The 25,382-nt window shown below is 45.7% G+C and overlaps 1 protein-coding gene across 1 annotated transcript in view; it reads left to right on the top strand.

Moving 5' to 3' along the window:
• L3MBTL4 (L3MBTL histone methyl-lysine binding protein 4) overlaps positions 1-25,382 on the top strand; it is a 308,033-nt gene that overhangs the window by 36,775 nt on the left and 245,876 nt on the right. Inside the window, exon 4 of the mRNA XM_028162388.2 lies at positions 6,480-6,571. Within this exon, the coding sequence (XP_028018189.2) occupies positions 6,480-6,571 (92 nt within the window). The remainder of the gene's footprint in view (positions 1-6,479; positions 6,572-25,382) is intronic.

Here is a 25,382-nt window from a genome sequence, read left to right as displayed (position 1 = left end):
TTCCTGGCGTGTCCTGGCTCTCAGCACACGCTACGCGCAGGGAAATGAGCAACAACTGGTTTTGAATTCAGTACTGGAATGAGACGCAGCCTACATTTGCAAATGAAAAATGTTCTCAGCAGAGCAGGCGGAAGTCCTTGCTACGGAGACACGGCAGAGTTATTACCATGTGAGAGGTTGGGACGTGCAGTTATATTCATGGAGCTTCTGTTTCGGGGTTATTTCCCAGCAGTGATAAGTTGTTATAACGTTGGGAAAATTGTATCATTTCCAGTTGGTACCACAAAGGGAGGCATTATTTATATCTGTGTGTAATAAATTTGGTTGGTTGCTACCGACAACCAACAAAAAAAAAATGTTCTTCTCACATTTTCTAAGATGCAGCCGATGGAGCCGGATGCAACGTAACTTTTGAAATGAAGTTGAAATGTTGGTGTGAAAGGCTGTGATTATGGTTAATGGAATTGGGAAGGTGTCTCTCAGGGACATGAGTTACAGGATTTACGTGGTTCTGTCCTTAAGAATGACAGTTTATTCATTCTTCACCCCCGGCCATTTTTAATTTTAGTTTAGAAAATCATTAATAAGTATTGTGCAGTTTCCTAGAACTAGGTGTTCTTAGTGTCAGGTGAGGCTTCATCTGACAGTCTCTGCTCTCCCAGGGGGATGAATGTGATGCCAAGTGGCCAGAGCGTGGGGCAGGCAGCGTACCTGTGCTCACGGGGTGTCTCATGGTGGGGCTCCTAGAAAGATACTTCTGTAGGTAAAAATGGGGTCATACTAGAGAGAATATTCTTGTAGCCCCCATATTGATGAAACATTTTAATTTAATTTAAAAAATATCATGTATTTATTTTTGGAAACAGTTTTTATCTATTTTTGATTCTATAACATATGGTTAAATTTTAATGTACATTTGGTCCCCAAAGAAAATTTGATATATAGTTTTGTTTGTTGACAGATCATGCCTTTTTTTGGCAGTGAATTTAAAATCAGCATGCATCACTTTTTAAATGAGGAAGAGAGTGTTCAAAATCATCAATATAATTAAATATGGTAAAATTAACTTCAGTTAACAATGTGCTGTTATAATTTTTTTTCTTTTTTTATTGAAGTATAGTTGGCTTACAGTGATTCAGTTATATGTGTGTGTGTATATATATCTGTATATATAATATATATATTCTTTTTCAGATTCTTTTCCATTATAGGGTATGACAAGATAGAAAGAAATTTAAGGTTTGAAAAAAAACACAGAGCTAGATGACAGCTAGGGCTTCTTTCCATTTTTAAACAGCATGCTGTGCTTTTTATGTTATGGAATTTTATAAGAGGAGTTGAGAACAAAACACTAGCACGCACATATGGAGGACTGTTCATATAAAGAGCTGAAATAAAGGAGTAGAGGTTGTTTTCTGTCAATTTAAATAAACTCAATTATTCCAAACTCCAGATCTGAAATGATAAAGCAGGACACAATTGTGGTTTACAGGATTAACGGGTATCTGGTCTGGGATGTATCCTACTCAGTGTACCAACCCCTTTTCCAAGGTTGATGTTGCTGCCTGGTCCCCTTAGACTTGCTGAGCCCTTTGTAAAGGGGGTGCTTCTAAGAGCTAACCCTGTGCATGCCAGTGTCCGCTGTCTGTGAGGACGTGGCCTGGCTCAAGTGCACCTGTGCTTTCATAGGGTGTAACACACATGCACACACCACCAGCCTCCAGCCCATCCAAGCACTGACCCTGCTTTCTTTCAGCATTTTGAATAAACTGTCCCATTCTCTCCTGGCCTGAAAGGTTTCTGTTGAGAAATTCGCTCATAGTCCTACAGGGTTTCCCTTGTATGTGACGTCTCTCTTTCTCTTGCTGCTCTTAAAATTCTTTCTTTGTTTTTTGACTTTTGACTATTTAATTATAATGTGTCTCAGTGTAATCCTATTTGGGTTCAACCTATTTGGGGCCCTTTTGGGCCTCATGGATGTGAAACGTCCATTTCTCTCCCTACATTTGGGAAGTTTTCAGCCGTTATTGCTTCAGATACACTTTCCACCCCTTCCTCTTTCTCTTCTCCTTCTGGAATTTCCATAACGCGAATATTGTTTCTTTTCACCGTGTCCCATAATTCCGCCCCGCTTTCTTCTCTCTTATCCTCCTTTTTTCTTGTTGCTCCTCTGACTGGGGAATTTCCAGTGTCCTATCCTCCAGGTTGCCGATCCTTTCTTCTGCGTGGTCCAGTCTACTCTTGAGACTCTATTGAATTTTTCAGTTCGGTTAGTGTATTTTTGAACTCTCGGGCTTTTTTGTTATTATTGTGGTTGTTTTGATGGTGGCTGTTTCTTTGTTGAACTTCTTGTTTTGTTCATGCATTGTTTTTCTAGTTTCATTTAGTTGTCTGTGTGTATTTTCTTGTAGTTAATTAAGCTTCCTTAAGAGGACTATTCTGAATTCTTTGTCTGACAGTTCATAATTCACTCTTTCTTTAGGGTCAGCCATTGGAGCTTTATTGGTTTCCTTTGCGGGTGTCATAGTTACCTGGCTTTTCACGATCCTCGGTTCCTCACGATGGAATCTATGCGTCTGAGCAGTGGGGATCGTCTTCCAGGCTGTGCAGTTTGCTTCGGCAGAGACGGTTCCTCACCAGTCAGCTGGGCTTGGGTTCCTGGGCGTGTCTGCTGGTAAAGCCCTTGGGCAGGTGGGCCTGCTGTTAGGGTTTATTTGGGGGGAGGCATCTGTTTGAGCTCAGAGGACAGGGGTGGGGGCTGTGCCCCGGCCGGGAACAGGTGGACGACGGCTGGCTGGGTTCCTCCGCAGGTGGGGCTGGAGGGCGGGCTCTGCAGTCGCCTGGGCTCTCTGGTCAGGCTCACGGGACGGCCGGGACTGGGCACGTGTTCAGTAGTGGACGGGGTGTGAGTTAGCTTCCGTCCCTGGCGGGGCAGCAGGCTGGGACCTGGGGCCTGCACAGCTCATTGTTGGGGGCCTGAGTCAGGCCTGAGTGTGCACTGAGGGCGAGGCCAGTGGTTCTGCTCTGCAGACACAAGAGGCCCCAGGCTGCGCTCCCTGTTCAGGCGCCCACGTGCGGAGGGCTGTGGAGTGGGCTTCGCAGCGTCCCCTGTGGTCTGGGTGGATTCCCGGGGGACAGGCTGTACTTGGTGGTGAGCAGGGCTGTGAGGTAGGTCCCCTGCCCGGGTGCAGTGGGTGAAGCATCTTGAAAGCCAGTAAAGCTCTTTGTTTGTCATCTTACCTCAAGCTGACCCACACCCCAGTTCCCTGGCTGGACAGGGCCACTGGCTTTGCTCAAGTGCTGCCCAACCCACCTCTTCCAGGACTGTCCCAGCGCTTCTGGTCGATGGGCCTGGAAGGCTCTCTCTACGTGGGTGGGCTGGGATGCAACACCTGGCGTGGGCTTGGGCAGGGCAGGCTCAGGGCCGACAGAACTCCTCCCTGAGGGTCCGATTCAGGCAGGTATGCACCCCATCGAGCTCCCTCGTCAGACTGCGCCCTGACTTGGTTCTGCAGGTGAGCAGAGCTGCAGGTTGGGGTCCCCACGTGGGTGATGCAGGTGTGAACTCCATCCAGAGATCCCTGTGCCGGTGTCGCGAGCCCCTCTCCCCTCTCCATCACAGTCAGTCCCCAGTGTTGTGCCCTCCAGTTTCCACTGCAGTCCCCGTGGGGTGAGGTCAGAATAGGGGCTCCCACACAGTGATCCAGGATGCTGGGGGTGAGGGCCGGTTGTCCCCGGGGTCCTCATTTCCCACTGGAGGAGCCTGAGGCTTGGGGAGGCCTGGGGGAGGGGCAGTGTGGTCAGCGTCACCTGCAGCCCCTCCTCTCCCCTCCCACTGTGTCCGTCCGGGCATCCGTCTGGGTCTCTGGGGTGCAGGGGCGGCTTCAGCCTCACCCCTGGGTCTGGGTTCTCTCAGTGTGTCTTGGTCTTCAATAGTCGTTCGTGGTTCTTGTGAGGAATGACCTTCTTCTACGTTGGGGACGACATGGTGATGTCACCCCTCACACACAGGTTTTTCAGGAACGCAGCTGTTGTAGAAAACGAGACATTTATATTTGCTTTGGAGCCAACGCTGCTGTAATGTTTTTGGTAATGCTTATAATTGTGATGTTGTAAAATGCTTATGTGAAAATAGAGATGTTGAATAATCTTACCAGAGAATGTTCAGGGTTTGTCAAATTGCTTTCTGTGTTTAGCAAAATAAAATATCTCGTGTCGTGTAGAAATGGCAGCAAATCTTCTAGTGCTGTGATGGCTAACAGACCGCGAGCTCCTTGGTGGGAATCACCCAGAGATGTCGCACTGTTTCCAAACAAAGCAAGGAAATCCATTGATAACAGTTCTCTTAGCCTTATTTGATGGTTAAAGTGCTTTTTAAAATTCTTATACTTTAATAAGTGTAGTTCTTAGCAAGAACAGGTCAGTGTGTTGTGATTGATAAACAGTAATTATTAATGTGCATGCTCTGTGGGTCTGTTTTAAACTGCAATTTGATATGATTTTTTCCTTACAACCTGAGCTTAAATTACTTTTTTTTTTGTCAATTGTATATATGAATATTAAAGGGAAAAATGATACACATTATTTATTTATTTCCCATTTACTAGACCAGGGACTGGGTCATATTCTTATTCCAGCGGGCAGCATGCTTCTTGGCATGTGAAGAGGAGCTCAGAACATATTTTTTAAGTGATTAAAAGTCCGCATTACTTCTTCCTGCACAGCTGGTGGAGTTTCGTGTTTGTTATTCCATCAGGTTGCTTTAGCGTCTTGAGAGGTTCCGAGTGTTTGACTCTGAGGTGTGCCTAACTACCTGTCACCACCAACATGCTTGTAGTTCTGACCTTTCACCATCTGGACCTTCCTCGGGGACACTTCACAACAAGATAAATGTTAAAATTAACGCTCACAGAGCGCTTTTGACGAGAATTCTCCAGGAGCGTGTGTGTATGAGTGTGTGTGTGCAAGTGTGCGTGTGTGTGTGGTTGGTTATAATGATGCTTGTCGAGAATTTTAAAACTGCAGAAAGTAACAAGGAAAGAATATTTACGTTAATACCACCACCCACGTATAATCACCGTTAATATTTTGCTCTTTCTTTCCAATTTCTTTTCTGTGCGTGTGTGTTTGTACATGTAGACACACATATATGCCTATCGCCTTGCATGGAGAAGGGGCTTTATCAGTATGTGAAAAACAAATGTTTTAATATATGTAATAATTTGTATTTTAAAAATTAAGGTCATAAAATATATACTGTTTTGTGTCCTTACTTTGGTAATAAATTCTCAAGATATCCCAGAAAATTCTCAAGATATTTTATAAAAAGTATAGTTTTTGACAACTTCATAATCATATATGTGTATATGTATATATAAATAACATTTATTTAACCTTTCTCCCATGTTAATATTACTTTGCATTTTTGCTGTAATAATGGTGTGATGTCCATTTTCACCATCAGCTTTTATCAGGACCACTTCCTTAGCGTATTAACCCTAGAGAAGGAGTTACTGGAACATAGAATATAAACTTCAAACAATTATTAATCTTTTTTGCCAGATTTTTATTATTTAAAAATGATATTTTTATTGAATGACAAAGGATAGTTATCCATCTGGAAAAGCAGAAAACTAAAGTGCAAAGAAAAATGGGAAGAAATTATTTATAATCCCGGCACCTAAAGATGACTTCATTTACGATTTTGATGTACATGATTTTAGTGTTTTTTGTTTCCGTTATATATTTTACCAAAAAGGATCATTTTGTTTCCTAAACTTTTTTCCCCCACTTAGTGTATCATTAACATAGCCTCTCGCTGCCATTCAGCAGTCTTCTGCAATGCAATTTTATGAGCTGTTATTAAAATGACACGTCTGTACAGTGCATTTAATCAGCCCCCTCTTCAGTTTGTTTCCAGTATTTCACTATCCTGAAGGGTTCTAGGATAAACTCTTGGGTACATCACTGTGATTGCATTCAGACATATTCCTAGGAGAATGGCTGGTTCAAAGTATACAAATAATTTTTAAGGCTTTTGACAGTTTCCACGTTGGCCTTTCGACAGGTTGTACCAATTGACATTCCCACCAAGAAGAGGTAGGAAAGTGAAAGGAGATTATTAAAAAAATTTCAGGTCCTTCGCCTTAAAAGTAACCAAATCACCTTCTAGAGAACCTGTGCCTGTTCTCTCTTCTTTGAGGGGGGCTGGGGGCGCCCGTCCTGCGTGCGTGTCATCGGCGGTCGGTGATGGGGCGTGTTCATAAGTCCGTTCTAACCCAGGAAAAGCTGGGGATGCGAGGTGACGTGATTGTACCAGATGCTCACGGCAACGCCAGCGATAAGGCTCCTTCCTGTTGGTTGCTTGGTCTTCTGATCATCGGTTTCAGTAATGAGCCTGCTTCTTGGATTTATCTTTAATTGCGTAATTTTTCGGTCACTAACTGTCTCAAGAACAGCCCTTGTGTTTTCTCTTCCAGCCCCTGCGGTGGCCACGCGTGAGGCCTGGTCTTGGGAGCAGTACTTGAAGGAACAGGAGGCCGTGGCAGCGCCCGTTGAGCTGTTTTCCAAGGTGAGCAAATCCCTGAAGGTCTTACGGTTTTGCAGGGAATCAACACGTAAGAGAATCCATTGAAATGAAATCGTTCGCCCAGATAGCGTACCGACTTATTTGGTTTGTAGGCTTTGCTGGAAAGTGACATAACAAAGCTGATCCAAGCCTTAGTGATTCCGTGTGTGCTCTGGGGCCGGCCCGCCTGGGTTGAAACCTAGCGCTGCCGCCTCGGGCAGGCCATCCGGTCTCTCTGTGCCTCGGGGTCCTCGTTCGTAAAGCAGGGGAATCACCACACCTGCCTCCTTGGGTTGCTCTGCGTGTGAAGGACGTCGGATATAACAGGCACGTGGTAGGCACCAAGCGTGAGTCCTTCTTCTTCTTTGCTGATATTGCCTGCATCTGTCCACCCGAGGATCAGTGCCAGACGTCTGTTTTGATGTGTTGCCTGAAGTGGTGGGTCAGGCGGCATGTTGCAGGGGACAGTGAACCCCCGAAAGCAGGTTGCCCCTGACTGTAGGGACGCCCGGAGCAGCCCCGGGAGACTCGCTCCACCCAATGACTCCTGGCACCAGGGGCTTGCAGCTCCGGGGCTCATCTTGGTACCCAAGGTACCAAACCTTCCAAGGTCCTTTCTGTTCTTCTCGGGCTGTGTTTTCATTATTTCAGGGGAGATCTGTATTAAAAAAATCGCATCAGATTTGCATCATTATATTGCATTTTAACCAGCAGAGAGAAGCTAAAACTTTTTATTTGCTTCATTTTTCATGACATCCGTTGAGTTACTTGTAGTACGTTTTATTACGTGAGAAGGCTAGCAGTTTTAATCTAGGACATGGCAGGAGAACCGGGGAGAAGAGGTGTAGCCAACACGGAACGAAAGCAGAGCCAGGTGTTGGCACCTCGCAATTTAAGACATACTGAATATCGCCTTGTGGGTTCTCCGCCCAGTCCTCATGCCAGATGCTTCCAGGGAGCTTTGGAAAACACGGACGTGCATGTTCCTGAGACCTGCTGAACTGGAACCTCAGGGTGCGGCCGGGGAGGCCATGGGTTGGAAGCCTCCTTGGGGCTCCTGTGTGCGGGTAGAGGTCCCCTGGGGGAGAAGGCTTCAGGTCTGTGCAGGTTCTGCTGAGGACTCGGGTCCTGCTGCCCCCACTGCCGTCACGTGACAAGACTTAGGGGGTCCGTTCCACTAAGCATGTAAGTTCCCGAGGTGACAGGACGCACAGCGCCTGTTCTCAGTGTGCTCTTGTCACCAGCTGTGTTGAGTGGCTTCCGCAAACCTCTCCTTACTTCTGAGTGTGGATGCTGTTTACAGAGGGTTGGCTTTGACCGGGGTGACCCAGTGTAACTTGTAGTCGCCCTTTCCAGCTCGCCCCGTGCCGTCTCATGCCCTTCCTGCAGTGGTTACTCCAGGTCAGAGGGTAGAGCGCTCAGGCCAGGAGCCAGCAAAGGCCTGTGCATTTCTGTGGCCTCCAAGGGCAGATGTAGCCTAGCTGGGGTCCAGGATGCGAGGACACAGGCCAGGCTTGTGACCCGCTGGCTGTGCTTGGTGAGATGACCGTCCAGGATCTCAAGGCAGCCGGAAGCCACGAAGGCGGAGGTTGACCAAGAAGGACACAGTGTCCTAGGAATCAGACCTGCGTGTGTCCTTGGACCAGGACCCCAGGACAGGGATCCTCTCTTACCTCCACCAGAATCCTCTGGGACTGAGTCCAATGTTTGGATGTCGGGGGTGAAGTGTGTGTGGTTCCCAGGGCAGGGCGAGTTCTGGCCGATGGCAGCAAAGTGCTAGATCCCCGTCCAGCTCCCGCCTTCTCCCCTCATCTCAGCCAGTGTGTGTTCACTTTATTTCTCAGACTTTCTTCTCTCAGATCCTTTAAGGTCCATCAACTCACGCAGGAACTCCTGCAGAACGGAGTTTCTCCCCAGATTCCCCTTGGGTCCTAGGGCTGACTGAGGCACCTCCAGGGCAAGTGTGGGATTTCTGTCCTGAAGTAGATCCTGATGCTGCGTTGGGGACCGTGCAGTGATGGGCTGTGGGCCATACAGCCTCCCCCTTGACCTTCTGAGACCCAACACAGATGGGGAGGGGAGCAGGGGGCAGGGCGCACCATCTGCATGGTTCCTTGGCTAAAACGATGACTTCCTCAAGCTTCTGGACTCTAACCTCTGTCAGCTCTGAAGGTGACAGTAAGGCACTGGCACAGGAGGCAGCTGCCGCACCTGATGTGATGGCAGCCTCTCCCTTCACTCGGAGTTTCACCGTCAAGCCACTCACGTGTGGCTTGACGGTGAAACTCAGGCTCCGTGTGTGCAAAGCACCACGTAAGACCTGGACAGAAACACTAGTGTGCTTGTGACACGGACTCTTAAAGTTTTGCCATCTAGTTGGGGTGTAAGATATGCCCAGAAAACGTGACAACAGCACGAGGGAGAATTGTTGATTGTCCTTGGAATATGCAAGTAATGAGCTTACTAGGTGTTTTGTGCTGAGATGGGGCTTCGTCCCACTTGCGTGTGAAGGGGAAGTCACCACCACATCTGGTTTGTCCTGAGGATGGAAGATGTTGCCCTAACTGAGCGTTTGTACGTACATATATATATATATATATATATATATATATATATATGCTCTGTATATGCTATATATACACAATACATATGTTTGTGTGTATATATGTAAGATGAAGTAAGCATGGTTTATGATCGAAAATATGTTTCAATAGAATAAAAATGGCAGATGGTACATGCCAGCCTTCCAAGCAGGAGGATCAGACTGAACTCAGTTTTGTGTTGGTATTGTGCTCTTGACTATTAATGTTCATTTTCATTGTGTAAATATTACAACCATGGTGTTCAGGTCAGCCAGCTGAGATGGAACTCTTCAGCTTTTAATAGTGAAATGTTGAAAATAAAACTTAGAATAGTTTGCATATCCTGAATGGAAAACTACTCAAACGGAGGCCCTTCCCCTCCGTCTCCCTGCCTGCACCCCCTGCCCCTGCAATGGCTTTACTTTTATTATATAGTTTCCATTCTAATAGTCAAGTTTTAGAAAACATACCAGTGACACACACACAAACACACACTGTCAATTCTATCATGCAGATCAGATACGGATCTATCAAGAAAATGTGTGGGTATTTTTAAAGAAGAGTACACTTATTTCATTTGCACGTGGTTTTTTTTTGCATCTTGTAGGTCTATTTTAAATATCTTTTTGTACAAGACAAAGTTTTTCATTTTTTATAATTTATTTTACCATCTGGAGTAATGAGTATACAAGGATGTAAGCACCTTCTGTTGACGTAGAAAATTTAAAAACATTTTCTCTTCATTACTGGTGGAATATGCCAATCTCGATTCGATTTAAACTTTAAAAGATTGTTTTGGGGTTGGTTTTAAAAACTTTTCTCTGTCCTGTCTCCCTGACAGTCATCTCCTCATCAGACGTGTCTCCCTAAAGCCTTCCTCCTTCCTGTTGATCGTCACAGGTCCACACCTGTTGGCCTGGAGTCGAGGCCCCGGGGTCTGGCCCGTCCACACGGGGCTTCTCCGGGCCTGTGGGACCGATCCCCACGCTGGCTCCGCTTGACTATTCCATCTTTATCCGAGTTTGCAGGCCTTTGTGTCTCTCATGTTCTTTGAACCTCATGGGTCCATGTCCCCCTCAGACCCCTCTCTCTCATGAAGCTGCCCCGGCCTGCCCACCCTGCCCTGTCCGCTCGGACCTGCCAGGTGCCTCCGTCTGCACATCTGCAGGGCGGGGGACGGGACAGGAGCAGCATGAAGACGGGACCCAGATCTCCACCTGGGGTCAGATCACTGTCGGGCTGCAACTGAGGGAGCACAGCTGCCCTGGCTCTGAACTGCCCTCTGGGGACAGGGAGCCCCACCAAGCCCCACATCCCTGCTGTCCTCGGCCATCCTCCCGGGACGCTCTGCTTCTTATCCCCAGGCAGGTGTTCCTGTTTCCAGCTGGCATGGGGTTGCCAGGTAGATTAGGCCCCTGAAAAGCAGGGATACTTGCACATTTTAAAAATAATGTGGTATTTCAGAACAAAATGAAAGTAATCATGAGAAAGTTAAAAGTCTCTTGGATGTCTTCATATATCTTTTATAGTTTAGTAATATAGTTCTAATTTGAATTCCATGTGGCTAGGTGTTGTATTAATTTCCTTTTGCTGCTGTAACAAATTACCACAAACAGTGGCTTAAAACAACACCAATTTATTACCTTAAAATTCAGAACGCCCCAAGTCTAAACTGGGGCCAGCAGGGCTGCATTCGTTCTGCAGGCTGTGGGGAGGATCTATTTCCTTGCCTTTTCTAGCTTCTGGGGGGCCACCTGCATCCCTTGGCTTGTGGGCCCACGTCACTCCAGCCTGTTTCCATCCTCGCGTCTCCTTCCCTGGTCCTTCTACCTCCCTCTTATAAGGACCCTTGTGATGGCATTGGGCCACCTGGACATTGCCGGACCTTCTCCCCATCTTCAGATTCTTCACTTAATCACGTCCACAAAACCCCTTTTGCCGTGTGAGATACCAGCATCGCAGGTTCCAGGATCAGGACCTGCACATCTTCGGGGGCCACTATTCTGCCGACCACAGGTGCCATCTCCTTCCCATTGCTGGTGCTTCTCTGTCCCTGCCCCTGGCCCGAGTGACTTCTTATTGGTCTGCTCCCTCGCCTTACCCTCCCGTGATTCCGCTATCCCCACGTGGGGTGAAACAAGCGTTGCAGCGTCCTCAGTGGCTCTAGCCCAGATGCATACCTGCTCCCCCGTGGCCTCTGCTTCCCAAGAGCCTTGCTCACCGTGGCCGGGCCTGGCCGCCCTCCAAGGCCTCGGTCGGTCACCCCCGGTCTCCTAGGAGGGCGGCTCTCTGAGGCATCTTCCCTCACTCCCAGCAGGAGGCGGTCACCCCTGGGATGGATATGGTGAGACCCTCTTGGCTTCCTGTCACCAGCCTTCACTCCCTGCACCGCCCTTCCTCCTTCCCCTGTTGCCCTGGATGAAGTTCCCTCCTCCATCTGGCATCACTTTACCTGTGCGCCGGCCCCTCCCAGTCCTGCTTCCCGGGAGATCACGGATCCGCTCCATCAGTCCTCAGCCTCCAGGTTACAAACACGCCTGTCGATTCCAGCTTGAAGACGAACACTGCCCCAGGCTCTGCATTTTCCTCTCCATTTTATCTCCCGAGTCCAGTGCAACTTCTTAAAATTTCAGGCTGCGTTTTCTCTTTCCGTGGTTTTTCTAACCTTTTCCTCCTCTAGCCTCTGCATCCTGACCTTTCCTCCCATCGCTGCCTGATGCTCCCCCTCTGAAGTGACCCCCAGGATTTCAAGTCTGACACGTGCTCAGCTTCATCTTACACCTCCCCCCACCCCAGCACCCCGTCCATGCTCAGCCCCTGATGGTGCTCAGTCCGGCCCCCTCCTTGCAGGCCCTTCCTCCTCCTGTGAGGTAGTCTGTGGCCCGTTCTCTGTGGCTCCCCGGGCACCTCATCATCTCCTGAACCCCGTTCCTCCGGACACCCCGGGTTCCTGGTCTTGGGGCTCTTCCCCTCCGTCTCCCTGCCTGCACCCCCTGCCCCTGCGACGGCACACAGCTCTCCTGCATGCAGCGCAGCTTGCATCCCCGGCCCCTTGTCCTGGGAGAGGTTGGCGGGGGTCCTTCCTCTCTGTGCCCAGTGTGTGTTCGGTGGTCTAGTCAGCTCAAGTTCACCTCCTAATTCTTCAGTACCTTCTCTGTGCACCTACCACTCCTGCCTTAATTTAGGAATAAGCCCTGCTTTTTTTCCCCACACAGATTGTAGCTAAAGTTTCTTAAATGCTCTCAATCCAGGCTGGCCCCGCCGTGAACCTTTCCTGCAGGTGGTTGCCAGACTCATCTTTGTAAAGTGTGGTTCTGTTTATCGTTTGTGTACTGGGTGTGTTTGACCACATTAGTTGTCATTCTCTGGGATTACAGGTAGGTGTATTTTGCCCCTTAGTGGAACTGTAATCTCCTGGAAGACTGACTGGGTTTCCTTCTTAATTCCTCTCTGCGTGTTGGTTCTCGGGAGAGGAACACTTTTGAGCGCCTTTTATTTACTCGGGGCTTTTCATAGGCTGCCTCATCAAGTCCTTCCAGCCTCTTCCCCCTTCACTGTATAGAGAAGGGGCCTGTAGTGCATTCTTCTGGCTCTTAGTTGATTTAGCTGAAAATGGCAGCCAGCATCACCCCCTCTCCGGGACCGCTGAAGAATCACATATGATGTACATAACATGTTTAGCATGATACCGTGTCTGATGTGTAGTTCACTTTACTAAATGCCAGCAACTCTTCAAACCACTCTTCTCTTGACTCCCAGTCCTGTCCTCCCTGGAACCGTCCCTTGTAGGGAATGCCAGCCGGGCCTGCTCCCCAGGCCTGCTCCCCAGCCCTACTCTCCGGGCCCTGCTCCCTGGGCCCTGCTCTCCGGGCCCTGCTCTCCAGGCCCTGCTCTCCGGGCCCTGCTCTCCGGGCCGTGCTCTCCGGGCCCTGCACCCCAGGCCTACTCTCTGGGCCCTGCTCCTGGCCCTGCTCTCTGGGCCCTGCTCTCCAGGCCCTGCTCCCCGGGCCCTGCTCTCTGGGCCCTGCTCCCGGCCCTGCTCTCTGGGCCCTGCTCCCGGCTCTGCTCTCCGGGCCCTGCTCCCCGGGCCTGCTCTCCGGACCCTTCTCTCCGGGTCTGCTCTCCAGGCATGCTCCCAGCAGGACTTGCCTGGATGGACATGGGGACGCCCTTGGCTGCCCTCCGTTGCACCTGGCCTGCCAGCCGAGGTGTCGTCCTCTCCATGTCCCGACCCTCACACCTCGGGGTGTGTGCCCAGGCTACAGCCCACCCACCATTGCAGCTTCACCTGAAATCCTAACTTTGGCAGGTGCTGGCCTTCCACCCTCTCCGTTACCCTCACACTTGAAGACGTACTGACTTCCTTCATGAGGAAGAGCAGAGGTGTTTCCCCAGGTGACCTCCTTCGTCTCCTCAGCGAGGCAGAGCTACTGTCCTGACTTCCAGACTCAGGGTGCCTGCCCGTCCCCCTGTGGCTCCCTCGGTGCCACCTGCACCCCCGATGCCCCGCGCTCCGGGCTCTACTCTGCCCCCCACCCCTCCTGCTGTCCCTGACCATCTGTTAGATGATTTCGGAAAGAAATGCTTTGTGTCCTGCTAAGGAAACTCCAGCCAGCTGTAGGATGATGGGCGGGGGGTAGCCGGTGAGAAAAGACTCCTTCCTAATTTGTCTCCTGATGGTCCCGAATACAAGGCACCTTGTGCGGACACATTCCCGCTGTCTGTCCTTCCTTACTTGAAGTCCTCGCGGGAGCAGTGAGTTTAACTCACGCTCTCCCTAAAGTTAACATTTTCACCCAGACCTGAAGTATATTTAAACATCTAATTTTTCTAAATATGCCAGTACGTTAAATAGAATCTGACAAATGTGTGTGTGTGTTTTGCTTTCAATAAAGCCTGGATTTGTGTGTAGTTCTGCAGTGCATAAGGATGCTGCCGTGAACATTCACATTTGGTGTAACCCCGTGTGGAACTATTTGAGAAACCTAGACCCTTTCCAACCAAAACAGTTCAGTCAGATGTCAGGTTTTCTGTGCTTTGAACATGTTTCCAAAGTACTTGATAATCACTGAGTGCCCCTGGAGAGTTTTAATGTAGATGCGTCTTAGCTAACACTTTAATTAATTAATTAATTTATTTATTTTTGGCTGTGTTGGGTGTTCGTTTCTGTGCGAGGGCTTTCTCCAGTTGCGGCGAGCGGGGGCCACTCTTCATCGCAGTGCACGGGCCTCTCACTATCGCGGCCTCTCTTGTTGCGGAGCACAGGCTCCAGATGTGCAGGCTCAGTAGTTGTGGCTCACGGGCCTAGCCGCTCCACGGCATGTGGGATCTTCCCGGACCGGGACACGAACCCGTGTCCCCTGCATTGGCAGGCAGATTCTCAACCACTGCGCCACCAGGGAAGCCCAATCTTAGCTAACACTTTAAATATTAGTCACGAGCCACGTGATGACCATGCATGGCTTTATACACTGTAATGAAATTCCTCATTATATCGTGAACTTGGGTATGCTGAGGATCACATGACAGCCTCAGTTCCTATGCTTTTTTTATTTGCCTCAAGTGTTTGCTTGTCTGTCTACCTATTTGTTTTTGTCTTCGATATGTATTGTGTTGTCCCCCAGTTTTAAGATAACTTCGTTGGTGTTTAACAATTCTCCCCCAGAAAAACCAAACATGTTTTGAAAACAGTTATACTCAGATGTTTGGTTGGGGTTTAAAACACAAGGCACGTATCGAGGGCAGGGAGAGAAGTGTGTGTGCAGACCAGAATGTGGCCTTACACCATGCAGTCATTTAAGCCGATTGCTTGCTGGGACTCTGAAGAACAGAGCGAATTCCCATTCATGTTCGTGTCTCACATTCTCCAGAGCTCTCCGTTATGGAGCAAAACTGAAGCTGCATCCTGATCTCGGGTGTCAGAGCCTTTTCCTTCTCTTGGAATCCACTCCTCTGAAACGGTGGGACTCAGAGGTCCCGGGCCGTGAAGCAGTTCAGCAGATCTGAAGCGGGGGAGCCGGACAGATCAGGCGCTTTTTGTTCTTGGGAGGGGCCTGAAGCCCCCGTCAGGGCGGCTTATCTGCATTTCCAGCTGGGAGCCCAACGTCATGTTCAGAGGAAGGGAAATTAAAAGAAGAACGTAGTGGCGTTTAGAGTCAAGGGTGGACCGTTTCATGGCTCTTTTCCTGCAGTTAAAGGAAATTTATATTAGAAGTATCCTCGTCTCTTTTCCCTGGGAGAGTTTAGTTATTCAGGAAAAAAGTATATGGGTTTATTGTTTTAGACCCTAGGCTCAGAGGATGTGTGGAATCCACTCAGTGATGGCCAGTGAATTATCAGATAACTTCAGGAGTTATTTTTAAAAGTTCTCTCTGTGCAGTTCTTTATTTTATACTGTGTGAGTTCTTTTTCTTTGTTCATAAAGATCTTTGTTAGACTGAAGCTGCTTAAATTCAGCAATATTTCACCTGCTCTGATCTGTGCTTTCTTTCTGTTTCTTGGACTATAATTCAGTCAGTGGTTAGGTTAGGGTCGCTGGAGACACACACACACGTACACACACACGCATGCACACACACACACACGCACCAAACTTCTTATTATCAATAGGTCATTGGGCTCCAGGGAAATGAGAATTTCTGCATCTGAGATTACAGTAGAATAGATTCACAGAGAAACAGTAGGAATTCCATTTACTAACTTATTACAGTGCACTTTCGTTGTGCCATGCATTCTGTGTTTGTAGGATCCTCCGGGTATAATCTTGATAGCAGTTTGGGATTCAAAATTAGCCTACGAAAAACGTTCAAAATAACAAGGATGTAGTCTCTAAAATGAGAGTTTAAAAATACGCAATCAGCCATCCTTCACTGCCATCTTAACTGAAGCTTTGCAGCCAGTTATGTTTAATTAGGTAGGGGATGATTTTTCTCCGTTAGCCTAACAAATAGGTGGCAAAAATAGGCGTCACTTTGAGGATGCAGAATCTGAAGCAGGTCTTGCTGCCTCACCTGTATTTCCATGATGAGCTTCTGTGTTCTGCTTATTGAAGTTTCCTAAATCGGTTATTTAGTCCGTGGCTTGATTAACGGCAGGTTCCTATAAAGGACAGCCGTGCAGCTCTTGGTCTTTTTTTGGGGGGTGGGGGGGGTCTTAGACCCCTTTGAACATCTAATGTAAGCTATTGATCATGTCCTTAGAGAAGTGCTTGTATCAATTTGTGCACAAAATTTTATATAAAATTCAGAAGGTTTCCAGAACCCTTGAATACATCATGGACCCCACTTCTCCACCATTAAGAACAGCTACATTAAACAAGAGTACAAAACAACAGTGTGTGTGTATATGTATGTGAGTGTGTGCTGTGTGTGTGTTTTTCAAGTTCTCCATTTTCTCCGTGATTAAAACAAGAGGGAGTCAGAAGGGGTTCTAATATTCTTGGTAGTTTCCACTCTTAGCTCAGGTGACAATCATAGTTTCTTGAGGAAAAAGCAAGGAAGGCATTTCATAACCTTTCATCGTGTGCAGTATTTCTTGGTGAAGACACTTCTAGGATGAAAGATTCATTGCAAGATGCCCGGGAGAACATAGAAGCTATAGTAATTCAGCAGAAAGTTGGAATTGAAAAGCACGTACAGAGGTAGAGTTTTCATGAGCTGCTCATCAAGTCCTTGGAGGTCTCAGTAGATACTGATAACTTTATAAAAGTAAACATGATCACATTTTGGAAAATATGGAGATTTCTTTCCAGCCTGAAACCTGGGTGTCAGTTGAAATTCCCCACCTTCCTCATCCTGTGCATCTGGCCAGTCAGCAGGTGGTGCCCATTTTACCTCCCAGATAGGTACAGAGCCTGGCCCCTGTCTCCACTCCCAGCTCTTGCTCTGCGTTTGGTTGAGGGCCTCATCACCATTGTTCAGGCTGTCGCAACATTCCCAAATACAATATCACTTTGCGAGTAAGCACAGACCAGGGTTTGTATTCCAATTCCAGGTTTTTACTGACTAGCTGGGCCAATGGGGCAATTTGTGAACCTCTCTGAGCCTCTGTTTCCTTGTAGGTGATGTGGGGATTGTAACAGTCCCAATGCAGGGGTGCTAAGGCTTAAATGAGCTGAGTTAGATGTTGTACATGGTACATGGCAAATTCTCAATTATTAGTAGATATTAAAAGCCTCCTTTCCCATCTTTTCTACCTCTAATTTTACTACGTTTCTAATTAATTCTCCACATTTCCACTAACAAGATCTTAATAAAATGCAATAATGTTTTTTTTTTCTTCCCAATGACTAAAAGCTTTTGCTACTACTTCATTGACTAAGGATAAACTAAAAGGTCCTTAACAAACCATGCAAAGCTTCTTATGACCTGGGTCCTGCCTATTTGCCTAGTGTCTTCATCACTTGATCGTGTGTGTGTATTGATCTTTTTAAAAAAATTACAATGCCATTAAAAATTCTAACAAGACAGAAGAGTATAAAAATAAAAGGCTTTCTCTCTGTCAGTTCCCCGCTCTAGGTGAACCACTCAAAATAATGTGATGTGTGTCCCTCCAGATCTCTATAATGTAGTTATGTAGATATGTGAATAATGTCCATATAAATGGTTGCGTGTTCCTCGTCTGTTACTTGCTTTATATTTATCAGTACCTCATGGCCATCATGCTGTCTCAGCAGATCCGGGTCTGTGGCTTGCTTTTATTTGATAGCTGCACTGAATTCCGTTGTATTGTGTCTAATTTCTCTCCATCTAAAATTATTTTTATATGTGCTATTGTGGTGGGAATATAATTGCATTTTCCTCCCCAAATGGATAGTCACGGGTCCGATGCCATGTGTCCTTACTCTCCTGATTGATCCTATAGTAAATTCCCACACATGGGGTCTGGCATTCAACATGGCACTGTTTTCAAACTTTTGGCATCTGGGGATCATCTATTGGTCATGTAGCACATACTCAGACCTCCAGTTTTTAATATCTAAAAAAAGCTCATCCCAAGTTTTCACTATAAAATAAAAGCTTAAAAATTATGATGTCTTTAGTGTTGCCTATAACCTTTCAGAATGACCTCCCATAGTGACTAACTGCCCGTTAAAAACAGACACACACTGTGATCTCAGGCACATTCCATAACCACTTGTGGCCCAGTTTCATCATCTGGAAAATGTACGCTTACTTCATAGGGTTTTTCTTGATGATGTAATGCGTTAATGTTTGTAAAGTGCTTAGAACAGGGTGTGGCCCAGTTCTGTGCTGCACAAGGGCTTGTAGCATAGAAGGCCTCTGTATATGGCTTGATGAAGGGTAGCTCACCTCTGTAACCATCCGTGTCATTCTTTCTTCTTCATTTCTGTTTAGTGAGAAAGTTGCGTTGAACCATTCTTAGGTTTTTGGCTGTGACAGCAAGTGTTAGTGGTTCTTCAGATACATGCGGATTGTCCTGGATATTCAGATCAAACATGAACCCAGATTCATTTTGTTTTATCAGATGCTATGTTGACACATACCATGCTCAAAACCTGGCAGGTTGAGTCTCTCTGCTTCAGAGAGAGCTGCAAATGCATTTTGTAACTTCCTCTTTGATTGTGTTTGTCTCTGGAAAATGTTTTTCTCACGTTCCCTTCTGCAGTATTTGAATTTTTTTTTTTACTCTACAAATAACATAATTGATTTTTCCCCCATTGAGGAAAGAAAATTGTCAAGTGTTGACAAAAAGCTAAATTCTCTGTGGTCAAGCTGTTTATATCACAGTTTGCCTACATAAGACTTCCTGATGGCTTACCTTTCACGTTCAAAATTGTGACATTTCAGCCCTGAAGATACACATTGAGATGATTTAAGATTTTGAAGATGTTGCTGAGATAAACCATTTAACGAGGACGCTGAACTCATGGCAGTGGTCTTTGGTGTTATAAGAAATTTAGTTTTTATCGTCTGCGTGTAAAAGTCCTAGGAACCTCTTTCCCTCTGACAGCCATCATGTGGGGACTGAGAAACCGCTGGCCTGTGGCCCTGGCCCGGCCCTTTGCAAGCTCGCTAAAAACCTGTGCCTCAGTAGCTGCGATTCCATCCCATGCCCAGTTTCTCCCATTTCTTTCAATGTTGAATTATGACCAGGGGAGTGTTGTTGGCTGCCAGCTCCTGCCTGTGGATAACGTAGGATGCTTGTCAACATTCAGATGGCGTCGTCCACTTAGTGTGTAGGCGCTCTTCTGTGGGGCACGTATTTCAGTGACGCTCTGCTGGTGCTGGTGGCCGCCGACCTTCTGCAGTCTGTGTAGTGGCTCAGAAATTGTCATCACAGGATCATCTCTCTGCTCTTGCAGTGGGGTTCTCAGTGAAGAACAGGTATATCTACCAACTGCCCAAGAGTTGTTCCCACTGTGCACTTGTGACTTTGTCTACCCATGGAGCAAAGACCTGCTGGCACACACCCGTGAACACGATTGTATTTCATAAAGGAATTCTGCCAATAGCCCGTCTGCTTTTCTCTAGGCATGGTGTTTTGTTTTTCTTTGTTTTTTTCTAGTGCTCTGACTCATTTTATTTTTAAATAATAGTATATCATTTGTATCTACTTTTGATATGAGGTATGGAACTTTGAATAATCCTTCTTCTCCAACATTCGTGACAAAATTCATCAATTTTATACTAGAAAGCATTATTTTGCAACTGTTCGGAGAACAGAAAATGACAAAACAAAACAACTTCACTTCCGTACCCGGGAGCACATGGCGTGTCCCTGGAAATGTCCTTGAAGCCTTCTGTGGCCTCAAGCCAGGTTTTGTTTTGCGTTTTGTTGCCGCTCTGTCCCCTTAGTGGAACAAACAGTTGGCAGGCTTTCAGAAGACTTATGTCCTTACTTATGCTCTGCCACTAAACTGGTGTGACCTTGAGAAAGTCTCTTAACCTCTCTGGGCTTGAGTTTATTTAGCGGTAAAAGTGGTTTTCAGGTCCACAAACCTTATGATTTCTTATGACTGAATTTAATGGGCTTATTGTTTGCTCTCAGTGTGTGCTTCCAGTTCCCTTTTCTTCATCATAAAATATAATTTTATAAGCACAGCTCTCAATTGTGTTCATAAAATACAAGATTTTTAGAAAGGAAAAACATCTTTATCTGCCATGAATAAACGCATCACACAGAAAAGAGATGGAAGACAGGCAATGATATTTCTCAGTAAATGTTGCCTTTCGGATTGTTAAAATGACTGTCTTGGTTTTTGTTTGAAACCCTCCAAAGACTCCTGTGGCTGCTTGAGCCATACAGGTTCCTTGCAACATTACATAAAAGCTCCCAAAGGGTCAACTGAGAAGCCATTTTGAAATGCTGACAAGACTGACGTTGCTCATCCCAACCTCTTGGCTGTGATTCATTGCCAGTGTCTTGCATTTATCATTCATATGTGATATAATACTAGTTACTCCGCATCCCCAATTTTACATCTTTCAGTTTTGTTAAAACATGAAAAGTGTTCTCTCATTTTCTGCAGCTTCTTAAATTTCCTTTCAGCCTTATTATTATACTGTCCCCCGGTCTCTCCTTCCCCTTTGCTTTTCTTACCCATGTTGTGTGCATGTGTATGTATCTATGTATATGGATGTGGTGCTTTGGAAGTTAACTGAGACATTTCAAAGCAGTGAACAGGAGGTAGTCACACAAAACTTGTTAAATACAATCTGCTGGAAAACAGAGCAGAAGTGAGAAGAAGGCTGGGAGAGTTAAACACACACATGACATTTATTTTTGTAGAAATAAAGTATTCCTGAGAAATCATTCATTCTTGCCATTTCATTTTTGGTTTTCGTCAAATTTTTGGGTTTTGAGCTGTGAATGTAAGAAAGTTTCTAACGACATTTTACAAGCCAATTCATAAAGATTTTAAAACAATTTCATATCCTTATAAAAAAAAAAGCATGTACCCAAGTGTGGAAGAAGGTTGAATACATGCACACAGTGGAGGACAGTGCAGCTTAAAAGAGAATGTGGGCAGTGGCTGTGACCTGACATGGGGTGGTTTCCAGGGGACACTAGGAAGTGAACAAAGCCAATGCAAAACAGCCTGCCATATAAACATAAACATAATATAAAATATAATATAAAATATAAACATAATTACTTATTTTTGCAAGAAGAAACCCGGGAAGGATAAACCAGAAAAGAGTGAGGTTGGTTACCTTTAAGAGGTAGAATGGGGTGGGTAGGACATGGGAAGGAGAGATACTTCTCCGAGTACCTTTTTGTAGAGCTTTAACTTTTGGAAGTATGTTAATATTCTGCATATTAAAATTGAAATAAATCATTAAGACGTGAAAGAAAACAGAAACAAATGAACTCAGCCATATTTCAGGTGAATCCCATAATTGGACTGAAGAGAGAAAAAAGAATGAATCCAAGTAGTTTATGAACACAGTGTTCATATACCCCATTCTTGGATGGCAGAGCAGGAAGGGAAAATTGCAAACAAATCCTGAACGCTTTTTGTGGGTTTGTTTATTATAGTAGTGGGGGTAAAAGAGTTCTGAAACTGCAGTACATATACTATAGGATTTAGTACCTGAGTAAGTGTGTTGACCTTGTTAGAGGAGAGATACAAATATAGATCGAAAAAGACAGAATGAGCCCTCTGAGGATGCATTGAATTAGATGGATCTGTTTGAACTTAAGATTTATCATATATATGTATATACATATATGTGTATACATATGTGTAAATGTTTATGTATGTATATGTGTTCTGTATGTAACTATAGTGAAGGAATTGCAGAATATTGTAATTGTGTGATCAAAATTAACATCACCAATGGACCAGATGTGATGTCCTTAGAAGAACACATCATCACCCATATGGCAGGCTGGCAAAACAATGCATAACCTGAATCTAATCACAGGGAAACATCAGACAAATCCAAAATGAGGAACTTTCTATTTTAAAAAATACAGGAGGAAAAACACTGTGTTCTTTAAAAATGTCAGTATTATAAAAGATAAAGAAAGGCAATGGAAAATGTTCCAGATTAAGGGAGACTAAACAGACATGTCAATTAAATTTAATATGTGCCCTTAAACTGAATCCTATTCTGGAGGGAAAATATTATGAAGTGCATTGTTGGATAAATTGGAAAAATTGTAATATGAGTGGAAGATTAGTTAAAAGTATTGACTAATGTCAAATTTACAGACATTGATAAATGAGCTGTTGTTAAGTAAGAGAATGTTCCTATTTTTAGGGAAAATAGACTGCTCTTAGGGAAAAAATTTAGTATTTAGGGGTAGAGAGCCCTCAAATGATTAAAAAATCATATGTACACGTATATGTATATGTATACATCTGTATCTGTATACACACAGACACTTGAGAGAGGGGGCAAACAGAAATGATAAAGCAAATGAGGTAGAATGTTAACAATAAATAAATCTAGGCAAAGGCTATACATATTCTCTGTACTATTTTGTTCTTGGAACGTTCCTTTAAGTTTGACATTATTTCCAAATGAAAAGATTTTTCTCAAAAGAATAAATTACCCCCAAAATAGGCATTCGTATATTAAGCAATTGTTAGTAGTGATTAAAAAGCAGCTCTAGATCTAATAGTACTAGATTTTAATCATCATCTTCCATTAGTATACTTATAAGTTTATTCTCAGTTAAGAATAAATAAACGAGTAATGCTGAATCTTCTCAAAACTGTCTGCTCAAAGCTATTAATCATTCAGCAAGGCTATGGGAAACAAGACCAATATTGAAGAAAATAATAAATGGGAATGAATGAGAAAGTCTTTTGTGAAATAAATTCCTTTTACAATAGCAATAAGCATAAAAGGTACACAGGAATAAGTACTACAAAGTCTATGTGAAAATTTTGAAAACATCTTGGACAATGAAAATGATTAGATTAAATAGAAAGGGAACAAGTTCCTGAATTAGAAAACTCAGCATGATAAACATTGCTCTCCAGATAAAAAGACTCATTATAAGCAATTAAGACAATGTGATGTAGGCAAATATGCCAATAGGATTAAAAGGCCGCAAATATACCCACAGACATGTAGAAACATGATATAATAGAGGAAACTTTGCAGATCAATGTAAGTATGGACTAAAAAAATTTTTTTTGAATAATTTGTTTTCCATATGAAAAAATAGAGCCCTACCTCACTCATAGAAAAAATCAATTCCAATTGTATTGTAGATTTAAATATGAAGAACAAAAGTTTTAAAATAACACTAGGAGGAGAAACAGCTTCAAGATGGCAGAAGAGTAAGACATGGAGATCACCTTCCTCTCCACAGATACATCAGAAATACATCTACATGTGGAACAGCTCCTACAGAACACCTACCAAACGCTGGCAGAAGACCTCACACCTAAGGCAAGAAACTCCCCCACGTACCTGGGTAGGGCAAAAGAAAAAAGAAAAAACAGAGACAAAAGAATAGGGACGGGACCTGCACCAGCGGGAGGGAGCTGTGAAGGAGGAAAGGTCTCCACACACTAGAAGCCCCTTCGCGGGCAGAGACTGCGGGGAGCGGAGGGGGGAGCTTTGGAGCCACGGAGGAGAGTGCAGCAGCAGGGGTGCGGAGGGCAAAGCGGAGAGATTCCCGCACAGAGGATCAGTGCCGACCAGTGCTCATCAGCCCGAGAGGCTTGTCTGCTCAGCCGCCGAGGCGGGCGGGGCTGGGAGCTGAGGCTCGGGCTTCAGAGGTCGGATCCCAGGGAGAGGACTGGGGTTGGCTGCGTGAACACAGCCTGAAGGGGGCTAGTGCGCCACGGCTAGCCGGGAGGGAGTCCGGGAAAAAGTCTGGAGCTGCTGAAGAGAAAAGACATTTTTTCTTGCCTCTTTGTTTCCTGGTGCGCGAGGAGAGGGGATTAAGAGCGCTGCTTAAAGGAGCTCCAGAGATGGGCGCGAGCTGCGGCTATCAGTGCGGACCCCAGAGACAAGCATGAGACGCTAAGGCTGCTGCTGCAGCCACCAAGAAGCCTGTGTGCAAGCACAGGTCACTATCCACACCTCCCCTCCCGGGAGCCTGTGCAGCCCGCCACTGCCAGGGTCCCATGACCCAAGACAACTTCTCCGGGAGAACGCACAGCGCGCCTCAGGCTGGTGCAGCGTCATGCCAGCCTCTGCTGCCGCAGGCTCGCCCCGCATCCATACCCCTCCCTCCCCCCTGCCTGAGTGAGCCAGAGCCCCTGAATCAGCTGCTCCTTTAACCCCGTCCTATCTGAGCAAAGAACAGACACCCTCAGGTGACCTACACGCAGAGGTGGGTCCAAATCCAAAGCTGAACCCCAGGAGCTGTGTGAACAAAGAAGAGAAAGGGAAATTTCTCCCAGCAGCCTCAGGAGCAGCGGATTAAATGTCCACAATCAACTTGATGTACCCTGCATCTGTGGAATACCTGAATAGACAACGAATCATCCCAAATTGAGGAAGTGGGCCCTGGGATCAATGACATATATATTTTTTTCCCTTTTTCTCTTTTTGTGAGTGTGTATGTGTATGCTTCTGTGTGTGATTTTGTCTGTATAGCTTTGCTTTTACCATTTGTCCTAGAGTTCTGTCTGTCTGTTTGTGGTTTTTTTTTTTTTACTTAAAAATTTTTTTTTCGTAATAATTATTTTTTATTTTAATAACTTTTATTTTATTTTATTTTATCTTCTTCTTTCTTTCTTTTTTTTCTCCCTTTTATTCTGAGCCATGTGGAGGACAGGCTCTTGGTGCTCCAGCCAGGCGTCAGGGCTGTGCCTCTGAGGTGGGAGAGCCAAGTTCAGGACACTGGTCCACAAGAGACCTCCCAGCTGCACGTAATATCAAACGGTGAAAATCTCCCAGAGATCTCCATCTCAACATCAAGACCCAGCTCCACTAAACGACCAGCAAGCTACAGTGCTGGACACCCTATGCCAAACAACTAGCAAGACAGGAACACAGCCCCATCCATTAACACAGAGGCTGCCTAAAATCATAACAAGGCCACAGACACCCCAAAACACACCACCAGACGTGGACCTGCCCAGCAGAAAGACAAGATCCAGTCTCACCCACCAGAACACAAGCACTAGTCCCCTCCACCAGGAAGCCTACACAACCCACTGACCCAACCTTAGCCACTGGGGACAGACACCAAAAACAATGGAAACTACGAACCTGCAGCCTGTGAAAAGGAGACCCCAAACACAGTAAGTTAAGCAAAATGAGAAGACAGAGAAATATACAGCAGATGAAGGAGCA

The sequence above is a fragment of the Balaenoptera acutorostrata genome, chromosome 13, assembly GCF_949987535.1.
Source record: "Balaenoptera acutorostrata chromosome 13, mBalAcu1.1, whole genome shotgun sequence".
NCBI lineage: Eukaryota > Metazoa > Chordata > Mammalia > Artiodactyla > Balaenopteridae > Balaenoptera > Balaenoptera acutorostrata.
This window is presented reverse-complemented; position numbering and strand designations above follow the sequence as displayed.